We start from the raw sequence: 25,481 nt of genomic DNA on the forward strand, positions 1-25,481 counted from the left end.
ACTGTTGGTATGAGAAACGTTTTCCAAGTGCGCCTGAAGCTTAGTATGTTGGCTCAGATGCCCAGTGGCACAAGGAATAAAGGCCTGGCGGCGGTGCGCAGCCAGGAAAGAGCAGATCTCTCTGGCTTTGCGTGATTTGCCATCATCATTCTACGCAGAGGCATTGGTTGACTTTGACTCACGGATTCCCGTGACTAATGCTGCCTCTTCCCCAGCCGGGGTCCCCTAAATGGAGGTGAGAGGAGGACACCCATCAGGGCGATGGGCAGCCTGGGGTGCCAAGGCGCAGCCGGCAGTGGTCAACTACCTAAGCCGGGGTTCAGACACGTCCTCCCGCCTGGGTGCCCCCCCGGCCAGTTCCTAGGCGCCCCGTTCTCTAGTGCCGCGGGGCGGACTTGGCTTCAGCACCTCCGGGGCACAGGACAGAGCTTGGCCCGGGGGCGCTCGGAGGTTCCAGCGCCCCGACCTGCTCAGGGGCGCCCCGGGCAGCTAAGCCCTAGTCTCCGCCCTTCCCCTCTCCACCCCACCCCAACCCAGCCAGGGTTGGGGAGCGCACAGGGGGCGGGCCCGAGCTCCTGTGGGTGGGGGAGGGCGCATCTTGCTTAGCTTGCGCGTCCCAGAGAGCGGCGGTTCTGCAAAGGGGATTAGAAGCTGCAGGCGACCTCCTCCCCAGAGGTGAGCTGAGTGGAGCAGAGCCGCTACCCACCTTCCCATCTTCCCCTCAAGCTGGCGGGAGTCTTGGATCCTTTGCCCACCCTGCTGTCCCCCAGCGCACCGGTCATACTGTCAGAACCAGCCCCGGGGAAGGTGACTGGTGGCGCGGGATGGCGGGGGCTAGATACTGGGGCTCGGCGCTGCCTTCCGAGCCCCCCGCCTCAGAGAGCGCACAAGCGTCCCAGGAGGGAGGTGGTAGAAGCAGGGGTGTTGCGTTTGAGTGGAGGCATCCGTGCGTCAGAGGGAAGAGAGGCAGCTTGGCTCCATTCTAGACAACGGCACTTGGCAATGGGGGAGCGCGATCTTTGCTATCAACTTAGGGCAGGAGGGTCCGCTGAGGTCACAGGGTTTTATTTTGTTGTTTTGGGTTTTGTTTGTTTTTTTGGCAGGGCAATGGGGTTAAGCTTGCCCAAGGCCACACAGCTAGGGAATTATTAAGTGTCTGAGGCCGGATTTGAACTCCAGGGCCGGTGCTTTATCCACTGCGCCACCTAGCCGCCCCAAGGTCATAGGGTTTTAGATTAAGAACTGGAAGGGGCATTAGAGATCACCTAATCCATACCCTTCGCTTTGCAAATAAGGAAACTGTGACACAGAAGGGCTAAGGCACTTAGTAGTAAAGGTCCAATGTCTGACTTTGAAGCCAGTTGTTTGTTTTTAAAATAAAACAATTTTTATTTCAAGTTTTGAGTTCCAAATTCTCCCTCTTCCTTTCCCTTCCCTGACACAGTAAGAATCAGATATAGGTCATACAGGTGCAGTTATGTAAAACATTTCCATTCTAGTCATTTTGTTTAAGAAGATTTGAATAAAACAAAAAGAGAAATGAAAGAGGGAGAAAAATAGCATGCCTCAGTTGGCTTTGAAACAATATCAGTTCTTTCTTCGGAAGTAGTATAGTATGCTTCCTTAGTCCCTTGGGATTGTCTCAGATCATTGAACTGCTGAGTGTAGCCAAATTATTCATTGATCTTCATCAAGCAAAATTGCTATTACTGTGTACAAATTCTCCTGGTTCTTTTTAATTTCACTATGCATCAGTTAATGTAAGCCTTTACAGGATTTTCTGAAATCATTCTGTTTGTCATTTCTTTATAGCACAGCATAATTCCATTATAACTATATTACCACAACTTGTTTAGCATCCTTCAAATTGTTGGACATCCTTTCGATTTCCAATTCTTAGCAACTACAAAAGGAGCTGCTATTAATATTTTTGTCCAAATAGGCCCTTCCCCCCATTTACCCCCTTTTAAAATATGTGTAGGCTTAGTTTAAGTTTTCTTGAAAAAAGTAAAAAATCAGGGGGGCTCTGATTTTTTACTCTTTCCATAGGATTCCTGGGTTGAGAGGTGAATAGACAAAGTTATTAAATTTACATTTTAAAATAATTCCTGTACCCCAGAAGATTATTTCCAGTGGAAAACTGTGAACTTTCACTTGGTTGAGTGACAGGGTGAAGACTGGAAAGAAGACAGACAGAGTAGCTTTTTATTCACATTTAGAAGTCTGGGTGGGTTCCTTTGTCCTTTTCTTGGCAGATCAGGAAAGACAGCAGCTTTGGTTTGTCTCCTAAGTTATTTGCTCTAGTTCTAACTCAGACAAAATTACTTTTGAGGTGAAATGTTTGCCACCAGAAGCAAGACTAAAGCATTGAGACAGAACAATAAAGCAGATTAGCATATTAGATGGCCTATAAGACAAAAAAATTCCCTGACTTCAAATTCAGGATTTCAGTGTTTTGGTCCAGCCTAAGCTGATTTGTTTACACACCTTCTGCAGATGTCCTTAAGTTATCTACTACTCTAGACTGAGACAGGAAACTGTTCTATGTTGAATCAATTATTTTGGAAATAAAAACCCTTGTGGCTGTTCCTTTTAAACTAATTCTTAGGCTTCATTGTCCTCTAGAGAGTTAGACATTCTATGGCACAGCACTAAAATGAAACCATCTACAACTTGAGGGTGTGAGGGTATGTCTCCAACAAGAGGGTTGAACTTGGTCTAAGATTCAGTGAAAGGCTGCCTTTTCTCCCTTTGCCAGTGGGTCATGGCAAAGTTTTTTAGTAGATACTGCTCTTCACCACAGAGTTGGCTTTATCGGATCCGGATTCACTTGGCATGTAGCATGAGTATCTCTGCCCCAGGGGGATTCTATATATAGAGTCCAGTCATCAGCCAAGATGGAGATGACCTTCTTCAGGAAGTGACTTCCTTTTCTCTTTCTCTTTTTTGGGGGGAATGTCTTTAGGATGTAGACCTAGCAATGGTATTGCTGGATCCAAGGGTATGCCCAGTTTTATAGCCCTTGGAGCATTGTTCCTAATTGCTCTCCAGAGTGGTTAGATTAGTTCACAACTCCACCAATGATGCATTAGTGCCTGAGGTTTCTCACATCCCTTTCAACATCCAATATTTTCCTTTTTTGTCATTTTAGCCAATCAGAAGTGGTACCTCAGAATTGTTTTCATTTGCATTTCTCCCATCAGTAATGACTTAGAGCATTGTTTCATTTGATTATAGATAGCTTTTATTTCTTTGTCTGAAAACTCTTTTTGTTCATATCCTTTGGTCATTTATCATTTGGGTAATGACTTGTAGTCTTATAAGTTTGGCTCAGTTCTCTACTATTTGAGAAATGAGACCTTTATTAGAGATACTTTCTGTAAATTTTCCCCCAATTTTCTGTTTTCCTTCTTATTTTGGTTGCATTGGTTTTGTTTATGCAAAACTTTTAAAATTTAGATAATCAAAATGATCTATTTTCCATTTTCTCTCTCATCTTCTTAGGTTTTAAATTCTTCCCTTATCCATAAATCTGACAAATAAACTATTCTGTACTCTCAATTTGCTTATATTACCTTTTATGTGTAAATCATTTACCCATTTTGACCTTATCATGGTATATGGTATGAATGTTGATCTATACCTAGTTGCTTCCATACAGTTTTCCAATTTCCCCAGCAGATTTTGTCATATAATGACAAAAGCTTTTGTTCTTAAAGTTTGGATCTTTGTGGTTATCATTTATTAGATTATTATAGTCATTTGCTATAAGTTGTTTGTACCTAATCTATTCCATTGGTCCACCACTCTGTTTCTTAGCCAATACCAGATTGTTCTGATAATCACTGCTTTATAATATAGTTTGAGATCTGGTATGACTTTTTTATTATTGATTCCCTTGATATCCTTGAGCTTTTGTTCTACCAGATGAATTTTGTTGTCATTTTTCTAGCGCTAATCAATTCTTTTTGGTAGTTTGATTGTTATAGCACTGCACAAGTAGATTAATTTAGGTAGAGTTGTCATTTTAATTATATTAACTTTGCCTATCCATGAGCAATTAACATTTTTTAGTTGTTTAGATTTTTCTATTTTGGGGTGTGAAAAGTGTTTTATAGCTGTGTTCATCTATAACTATTTTACAGAGGAGAACCTGAGGTAAATAGGGGTTAAGTGACTTACCTGATCACACAACTAGCAAGCGAATTTGAATATAGGTCTGGTGCTCTATCCAATGAATCACCTACCTGCCCTGGGGATCTTGAGTACTTAACCTCTCATTTTCTCTGGAACAACTTTCTAATAATATACAAGTTATAACCTATTACATTGATAGAAGTTCACCAGTAACAACTCCCCACACAAATGAAATCTCAAGCAGATTTTTTTTAAAGATTCTATGGGGGGGGTGCAGCTAGGTGTTGCAGTGGACAGAGCACTGACCCTGGAGTCAGGAGGACCAGAGTTCAAATCCAGACTCAGATACTTAAAACACTGTCTTGCAAAAATCCAAAACAAACAAACAAAAATAGATTCTATGTGCTGGAGAAACAATGACAAAAATGAAAATCCTTGTCCCCAAGGAACTTATATTCCACATAATCATTTAGTTATCAAATTCTGTCTATTCTCCCAGAGTCAATATTTCTAAACATATTCCTTCTCTATTTCCACTACTACCACTCCAGTATCAGGGACTCCATGACTACCAAGCTAGACTAGTGCAACAGCCTCTTAACAGGTTCTTTTCACCTCTTTTCTTTAAGGTAACATGATACAGTGGAAAGAAAATTGAATTTGGAGTCAGAGGTCTTAGATTTGAATAGCGGAGAGGACCATACTTAGTAACTACTTTTCTGAGTTTTATCAGTAATCAATATTTATTAAGCTTCTAGGTATAACCTCTGTGCTAGTCCAACCACAGTGCTAAGTACTAGGGAAACAAAGAAAGACAAAAGACAGTTCCTGTCTCAGGGAGCTCACAGTCTAATGGGGGAAAGAATATGCAAATAATTATGTATATAAACAACTTATATACAAGGTAAATTAGAAATGATAAGCAGAGGGAATGCAATAGGATTAAGTGGAGTGAGGTGGGAAAAGTGGGATTTTAAATGGGACTGAAAGAATATAGGGAAGCTAGGAGGCAGGGAGAGCATTCTAGGCTGGGGAATAGACAGTAAAAATATCAAGATTGGAAGATGGAGTGTCTGAGTCGTAGCATAGCAAGAAGACCAATATCCCTGGATTTCAGAGTATGTTGTCAAGGGATTAGATATAAGAAAACTGAAAAGATAGGCCCTGGATCATGAAGGGCTTTGAATGCCAAACAGGATTTTATATTTAATCCTCAAGATGATTGGGAGCCACTGGAATTTATTATGTGAGGTGGGTGGTTGACATATTCAAACCTGTAAGTGCCCTAAGAGTATCACTTTGCCAACTGAATAGAGGATGAACTGAGGGGGAAGGAAAGGTTTGGGGCAGGGAGATCATCCAGCAAACTATTGCAATAGTCTAGGCAATAAAGGGATGAGGGTCTGTACCAAGGTAGTAGCAGTAACAGAGGAGAAAAGGGGACATAGGCAAGAGATATTACAAAGGAAAAACTAATAGGCCTTAGCAACAGATTGAACACATCCATGGGACACCTAGTTCCAGATGCCCAATAAGCAATTGGAAATTCAAGACTAGAGGTCTACAATGTTTGGGTCTTTGTTTTGAAAGGGTTAGAATGAGTGATCTCTAAGGACCCTTCTATCTCTAAAGCCACCATTCTGTGAAATCAACAGAAATCTATTGATATAGGAATACATTATATATAGCAAGCATAAGTATTGGAGCAGTTCTTCCCTGTATTCTTTAGTGTTGGCAGTTTTCCATTAAGAAGTTAATTATTTTTAAAATTGCTATCAAAAATTCTTTTGAAAAAATGTGCATGACTAATGCCAAAATGTGTTTAGCATAATTGCACAAGCATAACATGTATCATATTAAGTGCTGTTTTGGGGAGGAAGGGAGAAAATTCTGGAATTCAAAATCTTATAAAAAATGAAGGTTTAATTGAATGATAATCAACTATGATGTACTTCTTTTCTCAGCAGTTCAATAATCAAAGACAATTCTAAAGGACTTGTGATGGAAAAATACTATCCATATCCAGAGAAGGAACTATGGAGTCTGAATACAGATCAAAGCATATTTTTTTAATTTTTAAAATTTGTTTTATGTCTTCTTCTCTCATGTTTTTTTCCTTTTTCTGATTTTTCTTTCAAAATATGATTAATATAGCATAGTTAAACATGTATAATCTATATTAGATTGCTCTCTGTCTGTGGCAAGAGGGAAGGAGGAAAATGTGGAACTCCAAATCTTACCAGAAAAAGACAACTCAAGAAATATTAAAAAAAATTAAAGTTGAAAATCATCTTTACATGTAATTGGAAAAAACAAAATACTATTTACAAAAAAAAAACTTTGTAAAAAAAATAAATTGATTTAAGGGGGAAACAAAAGAAAAAAATGTTGTGAATGATTGCTGGATGAGATCAAATACCACACAGAACTTTTCCAAAGGGGTGTTGCTGATGTTTAAGTGAATACTGATCAGGTGATAATAGTGATGCCTTTTCATTTTCTTATGCAGCCAAATAAGAGAAGAATCTAGAGACAAGCCTGAACATTACTAACATGGCTTCAGCACCTCCTCAGGAAAAACATGCTAAAACGCCACACTTACCACTAGATAAACAGGTAAGGCTTTTACTAAAGAAAGTCATTTAAAAGAATAGTTTCCATTAGAGACAAATTTACAAAGTTCCATACTTCTTTTTACTTGTAGATTTGGCACCTTTAAAAAATTATTACAAGGAAAATAAAACAGAAAAAGTCTTCAGAAGAAAATCCTCTAAAAATTTTTTTGAAATTCATTTTTTATTTGCTCTGTAAAGATCAGCTGTTGTTGTCCAACTAAGTTTATGTTTAATAAGTACCTTCTATGTGCTGGCCTCTGAGAATTCACATTAAAAATGAAATAGTCCTTGCCTTCAGGGATCTAATTTCATAGCAGAGGTGGGGAGAACAATACTTGTCGTCCGTTGATAAATTATGTTTGTATTTCATTTTTGGAAGGTTAGAATTGCAAGGTCTTCCTTCAGGGAAATAACTAAACCATTTGGTTGAAAACAAGTGTTAACAGAGGTACCACAAATATGTATTCAATCTGGAGGATACAAATACATGGCACAAATAAAACCAGTACCTGACCTCAAGTGGCCAAGCTAATAGCTCAGAGAGGTAACTGGGCAAAGACATTCAAGGTGTTGACTTCTTCTCTGTCTGGAAAAGTTTCAGTGAAATTTAAGAATGTAAGGGACAAGGTCTAGAGGAGAGAAGTTGAGAGGCAGTTCCAGGCAAGAGGCCAATCAATGCACATGTGGAAATAAAATGTGAAGACTTTAGTAGATAAGCTGCCACTGTGAAACTGAGAATTATAAAGCATTAATGGTTAGAAAGAAAAGAAGCACTTTTAGTCCTCCCAGGAGAATTTGCAGGGGTACTAATCCTAACAGCAGCACTCCTACTAATCCAGAGCCCCTGCAGGATGTTCAAGGAGACCTGTCAGAAAACTCCCTTTACCTTGTTACATGTAGCAGCAAGAGCTGGCCTGTGATTACATATTTCTATCATGCTGAGGGATTAGTATTTTTGTGAAAGAGCCAAGGGAATCTGAGGTCAAAAACTCTCTTGCTTCTCCCATTGCAACCACCCTTCTCCTTCTGTCTTCATCCCCAGATGATCCAACTCTGGATAAAGAGGAGCACTTGGGATAGATGAAAGGACCAGCTTGAGATAAAGAATCCTAGGGTAGTCTTGAAGTGTAGTAGAGTGGTCCTCATCTGAGGGCAGCATTCAATTCATTTTTGTCTTCATTATCCGTATGTATGTCCTTATAATAGTGATACTGGAGAGTTAGGACAACTGTGGTTCATTGAAGGTGATAAAATCTCCACTCTGACTCAGGGAGGTAAGAAAGGCTTAAACTTTAATTCAAAGGTTGCACAAGCAGTTTATAATTTACCACAAAAAGTCCATAAACTACTGCAAAAGGTCACAAGTTGGATCCTTTGGAGAAGCAGCTAGATGGTGAGTTTCTTAAAGGAGATAGTAGTTTCTAAGAAAGTAATAGTTACTAAGAAGGTAAAGCGAAGCAAAAAGAGCCAGTTGAGAGAGAATAGCAAAGGGGATAGTCATTTTAAAGAGATAGTTCCAAGCTGGGAAAGGAGGTGAGTAATAAAGTGAAGCAGAAAGAGATGGCTGCGAGAGAATAGCAAAAGGGATAGTTGAGTTAAAAAAGAAAAAAGGAAAGAAGGAAAGAGAGAAGAAACTAAAGCAGCCTGACTAGGACAAGTAGGAAAAGAGGTCAAGTCAGGGCAGAACCTTGCTCATATACCATTCTGTGGTGGTGTTTGAAGAGTAGCTTAGCACCTGGCTCCAGGTATTCTCCAAAGTGCATGCCACAGGTGGAGTCCCCAAACAGTGGCTAAGTCAGCACTCACTGAGCATGAGCAGTATTCATTAGTACTAAGCATGCTCCTGCCCCAAAGGGCGCGACCAAGATCAACTTTCCTGTTAAAGTCCAAAATGACTTGGGAAGTGGGGTTCACAGAGCCAAAACAGAATGGAGAATGCCTCCCACAGCCCAGAAAAGTTTCCAATTCAAAAAGATGACATTTCTCTGTACCCATAGTTCTTCCACTTCAATAGGAACTTCATGAATATTTGTTTGTTGATCAATCTCTCTCTGGTCTAAACCTAACAGCTCCACCACTCAGTCTGAGCTGGATCATTTGAATGAAGTGAAATCCAAGGGAAAAAGGACTTACTATATTTAGCAAAGTTGGGACATTGGTCCAGAGAAGGAAATAGTAACAAGGTTATCTACCTTTCTCTCAGACTTCTTGGAATAGAGACTGATGAGGGCCAGGATACAGGATCTTGGCCCCAGTGACATTTTCTGTTTTTAAGTTTAGATGTGGTGAGCTGATTGGAACTTTTTTTAAAAATCAGTATAGAACAACTCCACAGGGCCTTCTTTAATGAACAGTCTTAGGTGCTTGGGGGTACTATCTTAGTTGCTTCAAGATACTAAAGTAAAGTGACATTTCTAGTGGTCACAAGGTATTTATTAGAGCTTGGACTTGAATCCAGATCTTCCTGACTCCAAAGTAGAATGGGAAAGACATTCTCCAAGGGGAAAAAAACCTATCTGTTGCTGGACCCATAGTTCACTCTGAGCAAAGCCCTTGATCTGCACAGCAGTGGTAATTCTCCCTATCCTCACCCTAAGGATTCTCTAGAAGGACTTGCCCCAATTTTACCTTATACTCACTTTTTTTTTGGCAGCAGGAGGCAATCAGGTTTAAGCAACTTGCCCAGAGTTACACAGCTAATTAAGTGCCTGAAACAAGATTTGTACTCACGTCCTCCTAACTCCAGAGCTGGTGGTAGTCTATCCATTGTACTACCTAACTGTCCCCTTTTAATTAATTTGCATTATTAACATTTTTCAATCACTTTCTAAAACCTAGAAAATAATACAACGACAAGTCAAGCCCTGATGTTTATTTAGTATTTGCTGTTTTTCAAGATATGAAGCAAGCTGAATTTAACAGTAGGCTCTGAACTGACTCAGTCTGACTCCCGCATATTCCTGTATGTAGACATTATAATTTATTTCAGTATCCTGACCCTTGCCTACAAGCAGCGTGACATTTTGCTTCCCTTCAGACCAACAAGTCCCAGTACAACTGGCTGTACTTCTTTTTACCCTAAGGCCATAGCATCACCTTAAACATCCTACTTAACACACATCTTATAAAAACTGTAACTACATTTACAATGTAATTTGTCACCTCGAATTTGTTTCTCATAGATATAAGAATCAAACCATTTCCATCTGAATCCTTGTGGGGCTTCTCATCCCATTGATTCAACTCTTATCCTCACAGACTTCTTAGTTAAGCATATTTCTATAACTCTAAAACCTCAGGGTTCAAAAGCAGGCTGTCTTCTCTCTTGGAGAGTCAGTATTTCTTCAACCCACCTGCCTGCTGACTTTCTGATGTCCAACTGCTTGTACATAGAACTTCATTTTCCTTATGCTTTCAGACTTATTTCATCAACTGTCATTGGCAGAGCCATAGCATTCCTAAGGCACAAAGTTCTAAGGTGACAGAAAACAAACCTCAGTGCTAATTGTCGATAAAAAATCTTTGGCAGGAGAGACAGAAGATAGAATGGGCCAGCCTCTGAGCCAGGAAGACCTGGGTTCATGCCCAAGGTCTGACACATGCTAACTATGTAATCCCAAACAAGTCACTTAACCTCTGAGTGCCCCAGGTCTATTCTTACTCAGAATAGATGCAGATCTTGGAATTTCCTCACCTGAATTTCCTACTTATGCCTTCTCTTACAATAAGCAAATTGTCCATACTGCAATGAAATCACAAGTGTGATACAAAAAAAGATGCATAGACATCTGAATTTTTAATAAATACCCCAATTTTGGGGTTTCTTCCTATGTCTCTTTGTTTTTATATTAATCATTTTCTAATATATCTTCCTTACCTTCCTTGTGAACTGGTAATAGAAAAAGGATTAAATAAAAAACTGACACATTTATAACATTTTACTCTTATAGTCCCCTCACTTCCATACTGAAAGGAGGGAAATACATTTATTCATCTCTTTTCTGGTGCCATGCTTGCTCATTATAAAGATAGTTTCAATTTATTGGTCCTTGAAGTTATAGCTGCTGTACATATTCTTTTCCTGATCCTATGTACTTCAAGTGTGTCAGTTTTCACAAGTTTTCCCATGCTTCCTGAATATCTTATTCCTTTCCCTTAAATATTTCATTTGCTGTTCATTTAGTCACATCTGACTCTCCATGATCCCATGGATCATATTGTTAATGGGGCTTTCTTGCAAAGATATTGGAGTAGTTTGCATATTTTTTTCTATTTTTTAAGATGTTTTGTATGGTTAAGTGACTTGCCCAAGTTCAAACAGCTAGGTAATTATTGTCTGAGTTTGGATTTGAACTGGTGCTCTATCCACTGTGCCACTTAACTGCCCCTAATTTGTCATTTCTTTCTACAATGAACTAAGGCAAACAGAGGCTAGGTGACTCACACAGGATCACACAGCTAGTACATTTCTGAGGTGACATTTGAACTAAGTTCTTCCTGACTACAAGTCCAGTGAGCTATTCACTGAGCCATTTAGCTATTGTTTCTTTTTTTTCAATTTTCAACATTCATCCTTTTTAATTTTTTTCAATGGATATCTTATTTTATTTTCCAATTACATGTTATAAAAATTTTTCAACATTCATCCACATACATATGTATATTTATAAGCTACATAATTTCTTTCCACCTTCCCTTCCCACTCCACTCCCCTCCCCTCAGTGGCAATTTGTATTTAACATGTTTACATATTAGTCATTTTGTTATGAGGGTTTAGGGATAAAGAAAGCCATGAGATAGGAAAGAAATACATAAGAGAAAAGTTTTTTTCAGATTCCGAAGGGATTTTTTTTGTTTATTTTGTTTTGTTTTGTTTTGTTTTTCTTGGGGATGGGAACAGCATTGTCTAGAGCCAGTCTCCTATGGTTGTCCTAGCTCTCTGAAATGAAAGGAGCTACATCCATCAAGATTGATCAACTCACAATATTGTTAATGTGTACAATGTTCTTTTGGTTCTGCTCCCTTTGCTCAGCCTCAGTTCCTGTAATTTATTCCATGCTTCTCTAGAGTTCAACCATTTATGATTTCTTATAGAACAATAGTATTCCATAATATTAATTTATCATAACTTGTTCAGTCATTTCCCAACTGATGGACATCCCATCAATTTCCAATTCTCTGCTACTACAAAAAGAACTTCTATGAATATTTTAGAACATGTGGGACTTTTCCCATTTTTTATGTTTTCTTCTGGATATAGGCTTAGTATTGGAATTTCTAGGTCAAAGGTTACTTTTATTGCTCTTTGGCATAGTTCCATATTGTTCTGCAGAATGGTTGGATCAGTTCACAACTCCACCAGCAATTAATGTCCAATCCTCCCACATCCTCTCCAACATTGATCATTTTCCCTTTTTGTCATCTTAGTCATTCTAATAGATGTGAGGTGATACCTTAAATAGTTGTTTTAATTTGCATTTCTCTAATCAGTAATGATTTGAAGCATTTTTATATGATTATATATAACTTTAATTTCTTCATTTGAAAATTATCTGTTCATATCCTTTAACCATTTATCAATTGGAGAACAATTTATAATCTCATAAATTTGATGCAATTTCTATCTATTTTAGAAATGAGACCTTTATCTGAACCCCTGGCTGTGAAAATTGTTTCCCTAGCTATTGTTTCTTAAATAACAATAATATTTCACTGGACCACACTTTATTTAGTCATTTCCCCAATCAATGGATCCTCACCTTGATTCTAATTTGTTGCTACTAGAAGTGCTGCTGTGAATATAGGGCATCTTAAGTCTCAGTATAATGTGAAACTGTTGAAGATTTTTGAAACACTCTGAACTTTGACATATGTATAGGAATTTCTGTCCTTTACCTCCATAGTGCAACAAGCCTTATAATGGAATCTGAATCAAGGGCTATAGATGTTAGTCACTTTTTCTCTCATGATTCCAACCCAATTCAGAGCTTCACCAGTTGGTATGCCTATCTTCTCAGAGTTCCTTCAATACGAACTACTTCTGTCTTTTTTTCATGCAAAATTTTTTCACATTTATTCAAAATTTCATATAATTGAAATGATCTATAATCCTTTTGTAAGCTTCACTATCTTTAATTTGGTTAAGAATTCCTCCCCAACAGAAAATGGATAATTTTGATTACATTAAATTAAAAAGGGTTTGTACAAGCAAAACTAATATAGCTAAAATTTGAAGGAAAACAGGAAACTGGGAGAAAAATTATAGTGAATTTCTCTGATATAGAATTTATTTCTCAACTACATAGGGAAATGTGCCAAATTTATAAAAAATAAGAACCATTCTCTAATTGATAAGTGATCAAAAGATATTAACAGGTAGTTTCCAGAGTAAGACATCAAAGCTATCAATAGTCATATTACAAATGCTCCAAATCACTACTGATAAGAGAAATGTAAATTAAAATAATTCTGAGGTACCACTTCATATCTATCAGATTGATTAAAAGAAAAATGATAAATGTTGGAGAGGATGTGAAAAAAACAGAGATACTCATGCACTATTGGTGAAGTTGTGAACTGATCTAGTTATTCTGGAGAACAATTGGAAAATCTACTCAAAGGGTTATAAAACTACATACCTTTTGACTCAGCATTGCCTCTACTTAGTTCTGTATGCCAAAGAGATCAAAGAAAAGGGAAAAGAACTTTTTGTACAAAAATTTTGGGGGCAGTTCTTTTTGTGATGGCAAATAATTGGAAATCGAAGGGATATCCATCAATTGAGGATCAGCACCTGCTCTGAAAGTAGTGTTTAGAGAGTTGGTGGGTACACTGAGAGGTTAAATGATTTGCCTAGGATCATATAGACAAACTTGAATTCAAGTTTTCTCAGCTTCCAAGTCAGCAAAACCAGGCTGCCTCTCTATTTATAAGATTAATTATGTGAATTGTCTCCTGAATGTTGAGCTATCTTTGCATCTCTGATATAAATCCAACTTGGTCACAATAATTTTTAGATAGGTTACTTGAAGTTTTTTCCCCTTCAATTTTTTTTTCATTCAGACAGCTAGGTAGTGCAGGGGCTAAAAACATTGGCCCTGGAGTCAGGAGGAATTGACTTCAAATCCGGTCTCAGACACTTAACAGCTGTACTACTCCTGACAAGTCTCTTAATCCTATCTCAGTTTCTTCAGCTATAAATGAGAATCATTATAGAACTTATCTCCCAGAAATGTTGAGGATCAAATTAGAATAATATTTGAAAAGTGTTTGGCACTTAGTAGATGATTAATAAATGCTTCTTCCCTTCTTTTCAAATCAGTAAATTGAATGTTTAGTTCTCACTTTTTTTTTTGTCATTTTCAAAAAATGAGAGACTCCCTCTCCAGTGACTGCTGGGATCAAGTACCAAAATAGTTTGATATGATGATTCTTTAATGTCTCCTCCAAAGAAACCATGTGGAGTACTTTTCTAATGATTTCAGTAAACTAAACACACAACTTTTTTTGCAGAGCCTGTTGTTTTGTCCCAAATCGAAGGTTCACATCCACCGAGGAGAGATCTCAAAGATCATCCGTGAGTGTAAAGAAGAGAGTTTCTGGAAGAGAGGTATTTCCAGAAGTTTTTAAATCCTCTGTTTAAGCCATGTCTGTTAAATATATTACTGACCGCTATCCAAAATTTTTTTATAGCCTGAAAATTTGGATATTTGATAACTTTTTTGATTTTTCATAGCAAACATATTTTAAAAAAATGACAAACAACACTTGTGATTTTCAGTGTTTTAAGGCTGCCTAAAATATAAGATCTAAATTCCTTCAGAATAGAATAGCAGCTGTTTAACAGGATGCTTTCATTACTTATGATATCCCTTACTCAATGCTTCCCTAAGCACTTTCAATTCAAGAAAAGCTTATTAGACGTTGTATAGAGTACTGGGAACATCCAAACATAAACAGTTCTTTTTTTTCACAAGTAAAGTCTTTCTTGGAAAAGAATGGACACACAACCATAGAATGTATAAATTTCTAAACTAGTCTTATTTCACAGATAAGTTCAGCCTGGAAGAATGCTTATTAGAGAAGAGTTATACCATGGTAGTATCTCTATAAAATGGGGACTTATTTATTTTGTACTACTAAAATTTTAATCTTATACATGCATTCAAAAAATCACTAACCTCTTTGGACTTTAGTTTACTCATTTTTAAAATAGATAAGGTTTGCATAATACTTTAAATAGATGTAATCTCATTTGATCTTTTCTCCAGTCCTTGAAGTCTGGCATGTTACAACTATGCCACTTGGCAGCCAAAAGGATATTGGACCAGATGCCATTCAGCTCTAATTTTGCACCAGTTGAAGAGAACTTGATTTAAAAATGGCCAACTCCACTTGATACTTACATTCTGCTAGCCTGATCTTTTCCCTTGGAAATCACATCCAATTTATCCTGTATATATCTTGTTGGTATAGAGTTTTTTTGCATGCTGCTTTCCTCTTTTAATTAGGAATGGTGCTTTTATCTTTTTATAATTCCCCAGTGCTTGCCTGGCACATAATAAGCTCTTTTTTTTTTAAAGATTTTTGCAAGGCAATGAGGTTAAGTGGCTTGCCCAAGGCCACACAGCTGGGTAATTATTAAGTGATTGAGGTCATATTTGAACTCAGGTACTCCTGACTCCTGTGCCACCTAGCCACCCTACATAATAAGCTCTTGATAAATGCTTGTTAATTTAATCTGACTTGCATAATGCTTGCCAATTTTGGCATACTTGACTAGATCCCTTGGTTTTCAAAGTCAACTATCTGAAAATTAATCTAGTAGTTCTCTTTATTTTGCTCCAGCATAACTATTCATTGTGCTCCTTGAAGCTGACACCCAATTGTTTCCCAAGAAACTGGATTAAAAAAATAATTTGTGGGTCCTAGAAGGCTAATTGGAGAAGGAAATGGCAAACACTCCAGTATCTTTGTCCAGATGATGTCAAATAGGGTCCCAAAGAGTCAGATATGACTGAAACAACAGTAGTAGGTTAATACTGGAGTATAATCCATTCATTGGTTATCAGTAAGCCATTTAAGTACTAAATGAAAAAAAATGTTGCTGTTGGATTTTGTTTTCAAGTTTGCTAGGAAGAATTGCACTTAACACCATGTTCTGCTGTATGTAAGAGGTCACTTTGACACTTAAATAGAAATAGAATTTCATGCCAGACAGAATTACCTATTTCAAAAACCCTAAGATGTGGAGCTATCTTTGAATCTCTGATATAAATCCAACTTGGTCACAGTAATTTTTAGATAGGTTACTTGAAGTTTTTTCCCTTCTATATTTTTTCATGCACTATTGGTGAAGTTGTGAACTGAAAAATAGAACCAACTTTATTGATTGAGTATGTGCATGTCTGTATGCTAAATAACATCCAGTACATAAATAATACATGTAATCAGCAACTGCACTGCTCCCTGGTCCAGAAACTAATGAACTATGTACAACTAGAAGCTATACTTAAGCCTTGATATGCTGAATGTAAAAGAGAACCAGACAGGAGAGCCAGGCACATTCTTTGTAATATTAATGTTAAAAGAGAATAAGCTCAGAGCAATTCTTATTAGTTTCTTCTAGGCAAGGTCTTCAGAATTAGACTTTCTGGGAAGAGAGTTGTTTAAATTTTATTTGGGACACTTTAAATAATGCTTACTTATTAAATGTTATTAAATATTTTATTTAAATTCAAAATTTTAATGTGAATAAATTTAATTGAATTAATTTGTCAAAATTAACATTGAAATATTCAATTGAATGTTATTTGGGAGACTTTTATTTTAGAGAATTTAAATACTAATATTCAGAAGTATCTCTGTTTTTGCAGCTCTTCCTTTGTCCTTGGTAGGAATGCTCGTTACTCAAGGACTTGTCCATAAAGGTATTTATTTTATTTGGTTATTTAATTCTGGAGTGGCAATATTGGGTTTTGCAAATTGAAAACTGATTTCTTGAACAGGAATATCTGGATTCAAATCCCTTCTTTGAAACATACTGTCTCTATGACCCTGAACTTAACCTCAGGTGCTCTAGGGCTGCTGTATTCTTAAGTGGTAGAGATGTTATCAACCAGAAATGACAGAGAAATTTGCTCATAGGAAGCTCCTTGAATCAATGAAATTATAGGTCCAGGTTCTGTCCCTTTTCCTGCTTCATTCTAAATATTCCACTCTGGGTCTTCTGCATGAGTGACAACACCCTCCCTGTAGGCTGTATTTCTGAAGTGTTCTAAAAGTCAGAGCCCACTATCTCTACTTTCCTTTCCTTCCTCTTCTCCTTCCCAAATGGACCCTTAAATAGACAGGTTGCTTAAGTGTAAGTGTAAGTGTAAGAACAACAAAGATGATAAACTAAGCAAGTCACCCATGCATCTTCCAACAGCCTTAGTAACTTGGTCCACGTTGTACTTATTTGAAACTAATAAACTTTGAACAGGCTTTTAAAAAAATTCTAAATCTCTGTGACTACAGCTAATTTATTCTCCTTTGAATTTGAAAGATATTCCTAAACACTGTAGCTCCATTTATGAAAGTTTTGCTTCTGCCATATATATGGTGCCCCTCTGGAGTAAGTGCGCCTTTCTGGTTCCTGAAACAGTTATTACTACTCTCCATTTACCTCTCACTCCACCTCTTCTTCTGGTTTTTCACTTGACATCTATTTTCTTCTTCACCTTAGGCATTTACCTCCATAGGTGGCAATTAAGGATAGAAGAACTGCTGAGCCCTGTTTTAATTCATTTTATTAAATTTCATTACACAAAATTGGCCACTACCTCCTACAGTGAGAAAATGTCTTAGTGCATTTTTTTAAGACACCCATTGGGAATGATGGCAGCATATTATAATATCTGCAAGAGGCCAAGTAAAACCCAAAGAGCTGACTAAGCTACTTTGAGTCCTGTAAGGTCTTTGTGATAACAATTAGGTATTCTGAGGTCTTGTTCCAAGTCCAGTTTAAATCAAGATACAGAATGCTTGCTATGAATGAATCAGACCTAGTCAGGCTGGGTAGAGATGAAGGCTACATACTTGTGATTTCATTAATATAGGGAACTCCCTCTGTTGATACAGGTTAACAACATATAGTCTTAAAAAGCTATCTAGAGCACAAAAGCAGCTGAATGATTTGTTCAGGGTCATACTATGTCAGAGACAGGATTTGGAGCCAAATCTATGTGGTTCTGATACCCTGGGGCTCTGGGCATCATATGACACAAATAAACTCTCTATTCAGAAGTTCTTAATCTTTTTGGTGTTCCGGGTCTCTTTTATACATAAAATATATAAAATTCTAAAAGAAATCTATTAAATTGAAATAAAAATGTAATTTCCTCCATCCAATAAAGGCCCTGAAATCTATTCATGGACCTTTTGCAGGGGTCCATGAGCTCTGGATTAAGAACTTAGCATTCCGAAATGATGCAGGCTGAATATGTTGTGAAAACTCAGAATGGTCAGGTTGCTTACCTGGGAACTATATATTTTTGAACTGTGTCCAAATTTGATTTTTTTTTACTGACCTTAGATAAGGTTCTGAGTTATCTGTTAGATCTAACTACAAAGTTGATACTCATTTCAACTTGGGTGTCTGAGTAGCAAATTTTGAGGTAGCTTTATCAGTATATTCATCTCAATGAATCATATCAGAGGTATTTTTTCATGGAATTGTAAATGAACTAAATTAATGTTCAAATTTTCTTGATTTTGTGAATCTAGATTACTTACAGACTGAAATAATTTATCATTCTATATTCAATTATTCCTTAGGTTATTTAGCATCAAACCCAAGATTTGGATCATTGCCAAAAGTAGCACGTAAGTCTTAAAAGCTAATTGAAAAAAGAATCAAGTTAAGGGGGTGATTATACCATCAATAAGCATTTATTAAATGCCAGGACATGCTAAGCACTAGAGATACAAAGATAGTCAAAAACATGATTTGTGACTTCGAGAAGCTTATATTCTAGGATGCAAATGTTAGTCATCTCAGAAGGAAGTAGCCTTTTAGCAGTGACTTCTGTTCTTCCACCATCTTTAGGAAGCATTTCCCAGTTGTTTAGGTGGGGTTTGAGTTGACTCTTGAAGGAGCTAGGAGATGGAGGTGAGGAGGGAGAATATTTCATTCCTAGGGAAAGATCCAAAGTTAGAGAATAGAGTATCGTTAGATGAGGCACAACAAATCAGACTGATGTAGTTGAATAGGAGCATGTGTAGGAGGAAAGTTCAAGAAGGCTAGAAAGATAGGAAGGGGCAAGGTTTTGAAGAACTTTAAGTGTCAAAGAGAAAATTTTATATTTTATGCTGGGTGCAACTGCAGATTATTGAGTAGGAATAGGGGGATGACCTAATCAGATCTAGAGGAATATTTACATTCTATTGGGGGAGGCATCAAATATATCTATAAGTGATGTTGAAGTTTGACCTTTGTTCTTGAAAAAGACTATGATATCATTGAGATGATGCCATGACAAACAAGTGAATTAGATTCGAGTGAAGGGGTGCTCTGCTAAGTCACCAATCTCACTTTCTTCTTCAGAGCCATTTCCTCCATGGCCAGATATGAACAGGACTGGGGATAATCCTGAATGCAAAGCAATCTGGATTAAATGACTTCTCAAAGGTCTCACAGCTAATAAGAGTCAAGTGTCTGGCGTTGGATTTGAACTCAAGTACTCTTGACTCCAGGGCTGGTGCTCTATCCACAGTACCACCTAGCTGTTCCACATCTATAGAGTCTATAGAATAAAGGAAAAGTAAATAGAATAGTGTTGGGGGAGAGAGACAGACAGAGAGAGAGAGAGAGAGAGAGAGAGAGAGAGAGAGAGAGAGAGAGAGAGAACTAGTAATTGGTGGAACTGGGAAAGAAGGTATTTTCTTGTGCCATGTCTTGAAGGAAGTAAGAAAGGAATGCATTGAAGCTATGGGGGATGAGGATGAAGAAAAAAACATTCATTCAACATGACAGACACTAGGTTCTGGGGATACAATACAAACAAGCAAGGTAGTTCTGCCCTCAAGGAACTTATATATGAGTGTCAGAGGAAGGACAGTTTGGTAGCCATTCAAAACAGAAAAATTCAGCAAAAATATATCACAGGCAGTCCTCAGGTTCTGAGGGCTTTCTGCTTTTCTAGTTATTGTCAAATTAAAACTAAAAATTTCTGGATACTGTCTACTAAAAGTGTGAATTTCTTTTCTTGTTGCCTTTACCCATGTGTTTAGGAGTTTTAATAGCATCCCAATAGTAAGAAGAGCTTAAATTTTACAAATGTTATCTCATTGGATCCCAATCCTGTGGGGTGGCTGTTTTAGCAACCCTGCTTTATTGATAAAGAAACTGAGGCAATTTGAAGTTAAGTGACATGCCCAGGGTCACATAACTAGTAAGTGTCTAAGGTTGTATTTGAACTCAGGTCTTCCTGATTCCAGAACCAGTGATCTGTATACTACAACACCAAGCTATCTGGTTATGGCAATCCAACTACATGTAATCTCTAGGAATGTAGTATATATGAATGTGGGGACTAATTGGGATATATTTAATACAGATTGTGTATGAATCCCTAACTCTAGAAACAATGATCTCTAACAAAAATAATTTCAATAATACTCTGTAATCAAACCTAAATATCAGAAGTAGAAATAATACAGGGAAAATAGGGGAAAAATTCATTTCCAAACCATGTTGGCTGTGTTCTAGTCTTCCCCCTCCTCCCACTAGAATTTGGATTTTGTCCCACTGGGATCCAGGTTCTGAGAGATGAGTTGTTACCTTTATTTTTTAATGCTATTTTATTTTTTTCCAAATACATACAAAGATAATTTTCAACATTCAAAATTCATCTGTTTGTAAGGTTTGATTTCTACATTTTTCTACTTCTTTCCTTCCCTCCCCCCTGTAATCTGATATAGGCTGTACATGTATAACCATGTTTAACATATTTCCATATTAGTCATATTGTGATATAATCAGAAATAAAGGGAAAAAACATGAGAAAGAAAAAATAAAGCAAGTTTTAAAAAGTAAAAATAGTAGGCTTTTGTCTGCATTCAGACTCTACATTTTTTCTTTTGGATATACACCATACCTTTCCTAAAACCAGACCTCCATCTCCTGTAGTATCCTTGCTCTACTTTCCAATACTAGCTCCCTTTTATATGCTGTCTTTCCATAAGGTTAAGAGCAAGGTCTGTTTTATTTATTTGCATTTATATCTCCAGAACTTAGCATACTGTCTGGCATATTAATACCTGCTTTTTCTTTTCTTCATTTATATTGGGAAATGGGCTCCCTTTCCCCTATGTTGCTGTGACTTCCCTTCAGCTAGTGTAAGCAAAAACCATCCTCACCCTTTTAAATTCATGAAAAAGGCCTTCCTCTTTTCTCAGGATTATTAGGCACCCAGTGATGTGGAGGCTACACTTGAGTGGAGATCATAGATGACCAAAAGCAAAGTAATACTTCCTCTCCCAGAAGAAAGTACTGTTCTGGAAGTGATACTCTCACCTCAGCTGGCCCAGAGCTGTAGCTGGAACAAGCCATCTCTTTACCACCCTTCTCTGACCCCCTCAGCTATTACTACTACCATTCAAACTCTCAAGAAAATTCAATTTCTTGTTTTTTTCTGTATCTAAATAAACTTTGATAATAAATGCATTTGTAGGAGGCTTTGTAAATCAGTTTCTTAAAGAAATGATAATTGCCTCTGATTTAAAGCTGTATATAGGTAATCATTGGATGAGAAGTCTCAATGTTGTCAATTTTTAACAAAGGCTGACATTTTATAATCTGCTTTTACAGTTGCTGGTATCTTAGGATTTGGCTTGGGAAAGGTGTCATACATAGGAGCATGCCAGAATAAATTTCACACCATAGATTTCGAACTCCGTGGGGCAGGTTTTGGTCCAGGCCATAATAGGTAAGTAGTCTATCCTAATGAGGATAAGTACTGGAAGAGAGAAGTAATTAGGGTGGCAAGAATTAAGTGAAAATTCACTTATCTTGCAGTTTCTCAAATGCAGACCACCAAAGGTCTGGCTAAGTCTAGATTGATCTAGCCTACATTTTCTATAAGACTTCTAGTCTCCACTTTCCTCTTAATAGTTCCCTGACTGCTTGAAAATTGAGAGCCTCTAATAATACATTTCCTACTACTTGAATATACATTTATTTCTTTATATCAACCCTATGAGGTAGACAGACAATAGCATTATTCCCCTTTTACAGTTGAGGAAAATGAAGCAAAGGAACTGTCATTTTTCAGTGGTCACTGAAACAAACTAAAGCACAGAAATTCTGACTTCTAGCACAGTAAGGGTTTTTCCCTTTTAGCTCTGTTTTTGAGTTGAATCTCCCTATCTCACCCAGACTGGAAGCTTAGTTGCCATACATGGGCTGATTCCCACACTGTTTAACACTGGAGCTTTGAAGAACTTGTTTTTGCAGCCTGGGCTGGTTTCCCCTTGCAGCTAACTGCCTGGTGGTCCTCTGTTCCTGGGCACTCACCCTGATAGAGGTGGCCCAACAAAGTTTGGCATTCCTGAACTCCTATAATGCATCAGCCTCAACCTTCCCCAGAGTAGGGATAATAGGTGTGTTCCAACCTTCTTTGCTACTGTCCTTGTTCTCAAGTAGCATACATTCTATCAAGAGATATATTCATGGGGCAGCTAGGTTGCGCAGTGGATAGAGCACAGGCCCTGGAGTCAGGAAGACCTGAGTTCAATCCAGCTCAGATACTTAATAATTGCCTAAACTGTGTGGCCTTGGGCAAGCCACTTAACCCCATTGCCTTGCCAAAAAAGAGAGAGAGAGAGAGAGAGAGAGAGAGAGAGAGAGAGAGAGATTTGAAAGGCATATGCAAAATAAATATTGAAGCATATACAAAGTAGACATATAAGTATATACAAAGCATGCATGTAGGCAAACCCAAGTTGCCTTGGAGAAGGGGAAGCTAGCAACAGAAGAAGAGGGCTAGACCAGGAAATCACCCAGATACCCAGTTGGGAGTTCTATTCTGTCACAAAATAAAAAAATATAAGAACTATGGACAACTTTTGAGAGTAACATATTATACCCACATACATATACACAGATCTCCCTTAACTCCAACTTTTGAACTGACATTTTTCTCTTAGAAGAATTAGATATTAAATAAGAAGCATTTTTTTTTTGGTGTAAGTCATAGCATTTTGTAAGGCATAACATCCTCAATGTCTCAATGTTACACACACACACACACGCACACACACACACACACACACAGTAGGTAGGTAGCATGTGGCTAGGACACCAGGTCTAAAATCAGGAAGACTCATCTTGAGTTCAAATTTGGCCTGAGACGCTTACTAGTTATGTGACCCTGAGCAAGTCACTTAGCCCTATTTGCTTCAATTTCCTCCTCTTTATTTATTTATTTTTTTAGGTTTTTTGCTAGGCAATGGGGTTAAGTGGCTTGCCCAAGGCCACACAGCTAGGTAATTATTAAGTATCTGAGGCCAGATTTGAACCCAGGTATTCCTGACTCCATAGCCAGTGCTTTATCCACTGCACTACCTAGCCACCCCTTATTTTCCTCCTCTTTAAAATGAGCCAGAGAAGGAAATGACAAATCACTCCAATCTCTTTGCCCCAAAAAACCCCAAATGGGGACATGAAGAGTCAGAATGACTGAAACAACTGAATAAATGAACACATATATAAATTACATATATATAAATATAGATGTATATATGCATGTATACATATTACACATACGTATAAGCTACATATATGCTATATAATGTAGACATGATTGCAATTTTATTAAAATGATTGGACAAAAACAGCATTAGAAGTGAGTTGTGTTTTTTTTAGTTTGGATCAATTTTCGTTGTATTTTAAAAGTTAATTAAATATAAATAGGAAAATACTAGCTTTATTTAGGACATATTTATTAGTTTTATCATGCATTCTTTTTTTTTTAGGTTTTTTTTGGGGGAGGAAGGAAATGGGATTAAGTGGCTTGCCCAACACCACACAGCTAGGTAATTATTAAGTGTCTGAGGCCAGATTTGAACTCAGGTATTCCTGACTCCAGAGTGCCCCATCCAATGCATCACCTAGCTGCCCCCATGTATTCTTTTTTTAAAAAAGATGAAAATTCAGAGCATGTCCCTTAATGATTTGTCAAAAGCAAAGATTCGTGAGAAAAAGCTGACCAATCTCTCTCTTTGTGCTTCATGATATTAGACACTGCCTTTACACCTGTGAAGACTGTAAAATAAAGCATGAATTGAGTCAGAAGAGTGGTTCACCAGCCTCTGCTTCCTAAACTGGTTCCTGTGCCTTTAAAGCCTTTCCAGGCCTTTGAATTTGTATGTATGTCATTTTTCCTTTGCACCTTCTCATCAAGAGGTGTATACCAGACTGAAATGAAATAAATGCTACTCTGTTCTTGTCAATACTCATGTCTTATACATTTAACCATGATATTAAATCTTAATATAGTGAGATTCTTAATTTAATTATAAAATTTTTCATCTGAGTGTTGTGATTTTTCTGCTATTTAAAATCATGTTGGATCAGAATTTACTGAGATAATAATCTTCTCAAGTCTTTCTTGAATAATCTTAACTGACTTCTGTCTGTTCTATATTACTCCAGTGCTCAAGCACTCTGATGAAATGGGAAAGAAGATGGAATATAACTTTGTAAAGGAATGTATTTGGGGTTAGAGTGGTAATAAGGAAGCTAAAAAAAAAAGGTGAAAGGTACCTTATAAAATTTGAGGATCTGAACTGTTTATTTAAACCAATGCATGTACTCTGTTAGGAAAATTATAGTATGAGTATATTGTACTCTGGACTCTAGATAATTTTATAGCAAGATTAGGGTAGTATTTGATAAGTAACTTTCTGTCCTTTCTGACTTGAACTTTTGAAGATTTTTTTCTCTTTGGGTAGCCTGCTTAATGATTTTATGTCCTATATGACATTTGAGCAGCTATCTATCTTAGTAAATTATTATTTCACTATACTGTTAATGGACTGAGTTAAAAATAATTCCAAAACATTTAACTTATTTCTAAGGAAGTAGTTTAAATCCTGGGAGAAATACTGAAAGAATCACTTCCTTCCTCCAAGCATCTTTAAACTCCACTGCTGGGGGTCTTAATACATATAGAATAAACTGGTTTCTGGGAAGTATTTTAACTTAGACCAGGGTCTCTTGGCTATGATTTGTAATGAAAGATTGAAGTCTTTCATGTTCATATCTATGTTAGCATGTTTCCATGTAATAATGCATGTTGATATTTTGACCACAAATACAGAAAAACTTTATTCAACTTTAATGATCTATTTAATAGGGCATTTTAGACCAGAGGGGAAAATGTTGAACAGATATTTAAAAAAACAACACCAAGCATCTTTAGATTGTAACCTGCTTTTCAGTAAATAAAGTTCTCTAAATCAGAACATGGAGCCAATCTCTTTCTTTCTTGCTTCTTGGATGCCATTTAGGACTTGGCACTCATAACATGCATAGTGAGTCAATGGCAACTGACAACTCTATCTCTGGGCTGTTGGCACACCACAGAGTGTAGAACACAGTGTAGAACTGAGCATATTTTGTCTCCTGCTCCAGAGAAAATAAGTACACAGGTGCCAGAAGTATTTAACACTGTCAAATAGCACCTC

General features: G+C 37.3%; 1 protein-coding gene across 3 annotated transcripts; it reads left to right on the forward strand.

Moving 5' to 3' along the window:
• The first annotated feature begins 130 nt into the window (after window positions 1–130).
• On the forward strand, window positions 131–25,259 carry OCIAD2 (OCIA domain containing 2). Of its 3 annotated transcripts, none has more exons than XM_074229475.1 (7): window positions 131–235; window positions 6,647–6,753; window positions 14,265–14,361; window positions 16,628–16,681; window positions 18,570–18,617; window positions 21,604–21,721; window positions 24,034–25,259. In XM_074229475.1, exons 2-7 carry the CDS (start codon window positions 6,691–6,693, stop codon window positions 24,113–24,115), a joined length of 462 nt encoding a protein of 153 aa, XP_074085576.1. In that variant the 5' UTR covers window positions 131–235; window positions 6,647–6,690; the 3' UTR covers window positions 24,116–25,259. The 3 variants fall into 3 exon arrangements, with proteins under 3 accessions (XP_074085576.1, XP_074085574.1, XP_074085575.1); XM_074229473.1 differs by lacking the exon at window positions 131–235 and adding an exon at window positions 576–675; XM_074229474.1 differs by lacking the exon at window positions 131–235 and adding an exon at window positions 682–807.
• Window positions 25,260–25,481: the final 222 nt, after the last annotated feature.

The sequence above is a fragment of the Macrotis lagotis genome, chromosome 3 (genome assembly GCF_037893015.1).
Source record: "Macrotis lagotis isolate mMagLag1 chromosome 3, bilby.v1.9.chrom.fasta, whole genome shotgun sequence".
Classification (NCBI taxonomy): domain Eukaryota; kingdom Metazoa; phylum Chordata; class Mammalia; order Peramelemorphia; family Peramelidae; genus Macrotis; species Macrotis lagotis.

Excerpts from the sequence above, each read along its gene's own strand:
- OCIAD2 (XM_074229475.1), top strand. The coding sequence starts at position 6,691 with ATGGCTTCAGCACCTCCTCAGGAAAAACATGCTAAAACGCCACACTTA. Across the intron at positions 16,682-18,569 it reads TCAAGGACTTGTCCATAAAG|GTTATTTAGCATCAAACCCA; the intron begins GTATTTATTTTA and ends ATTATTCCTTAG. Across the intron at positions 21,722-24,033 it reads TTTGGTCCAGGCCATAATAG|ACACTGCCTTTACACCTGTG; the intron begins GTAAGTAGTCTA and ends TCATGATATTAG.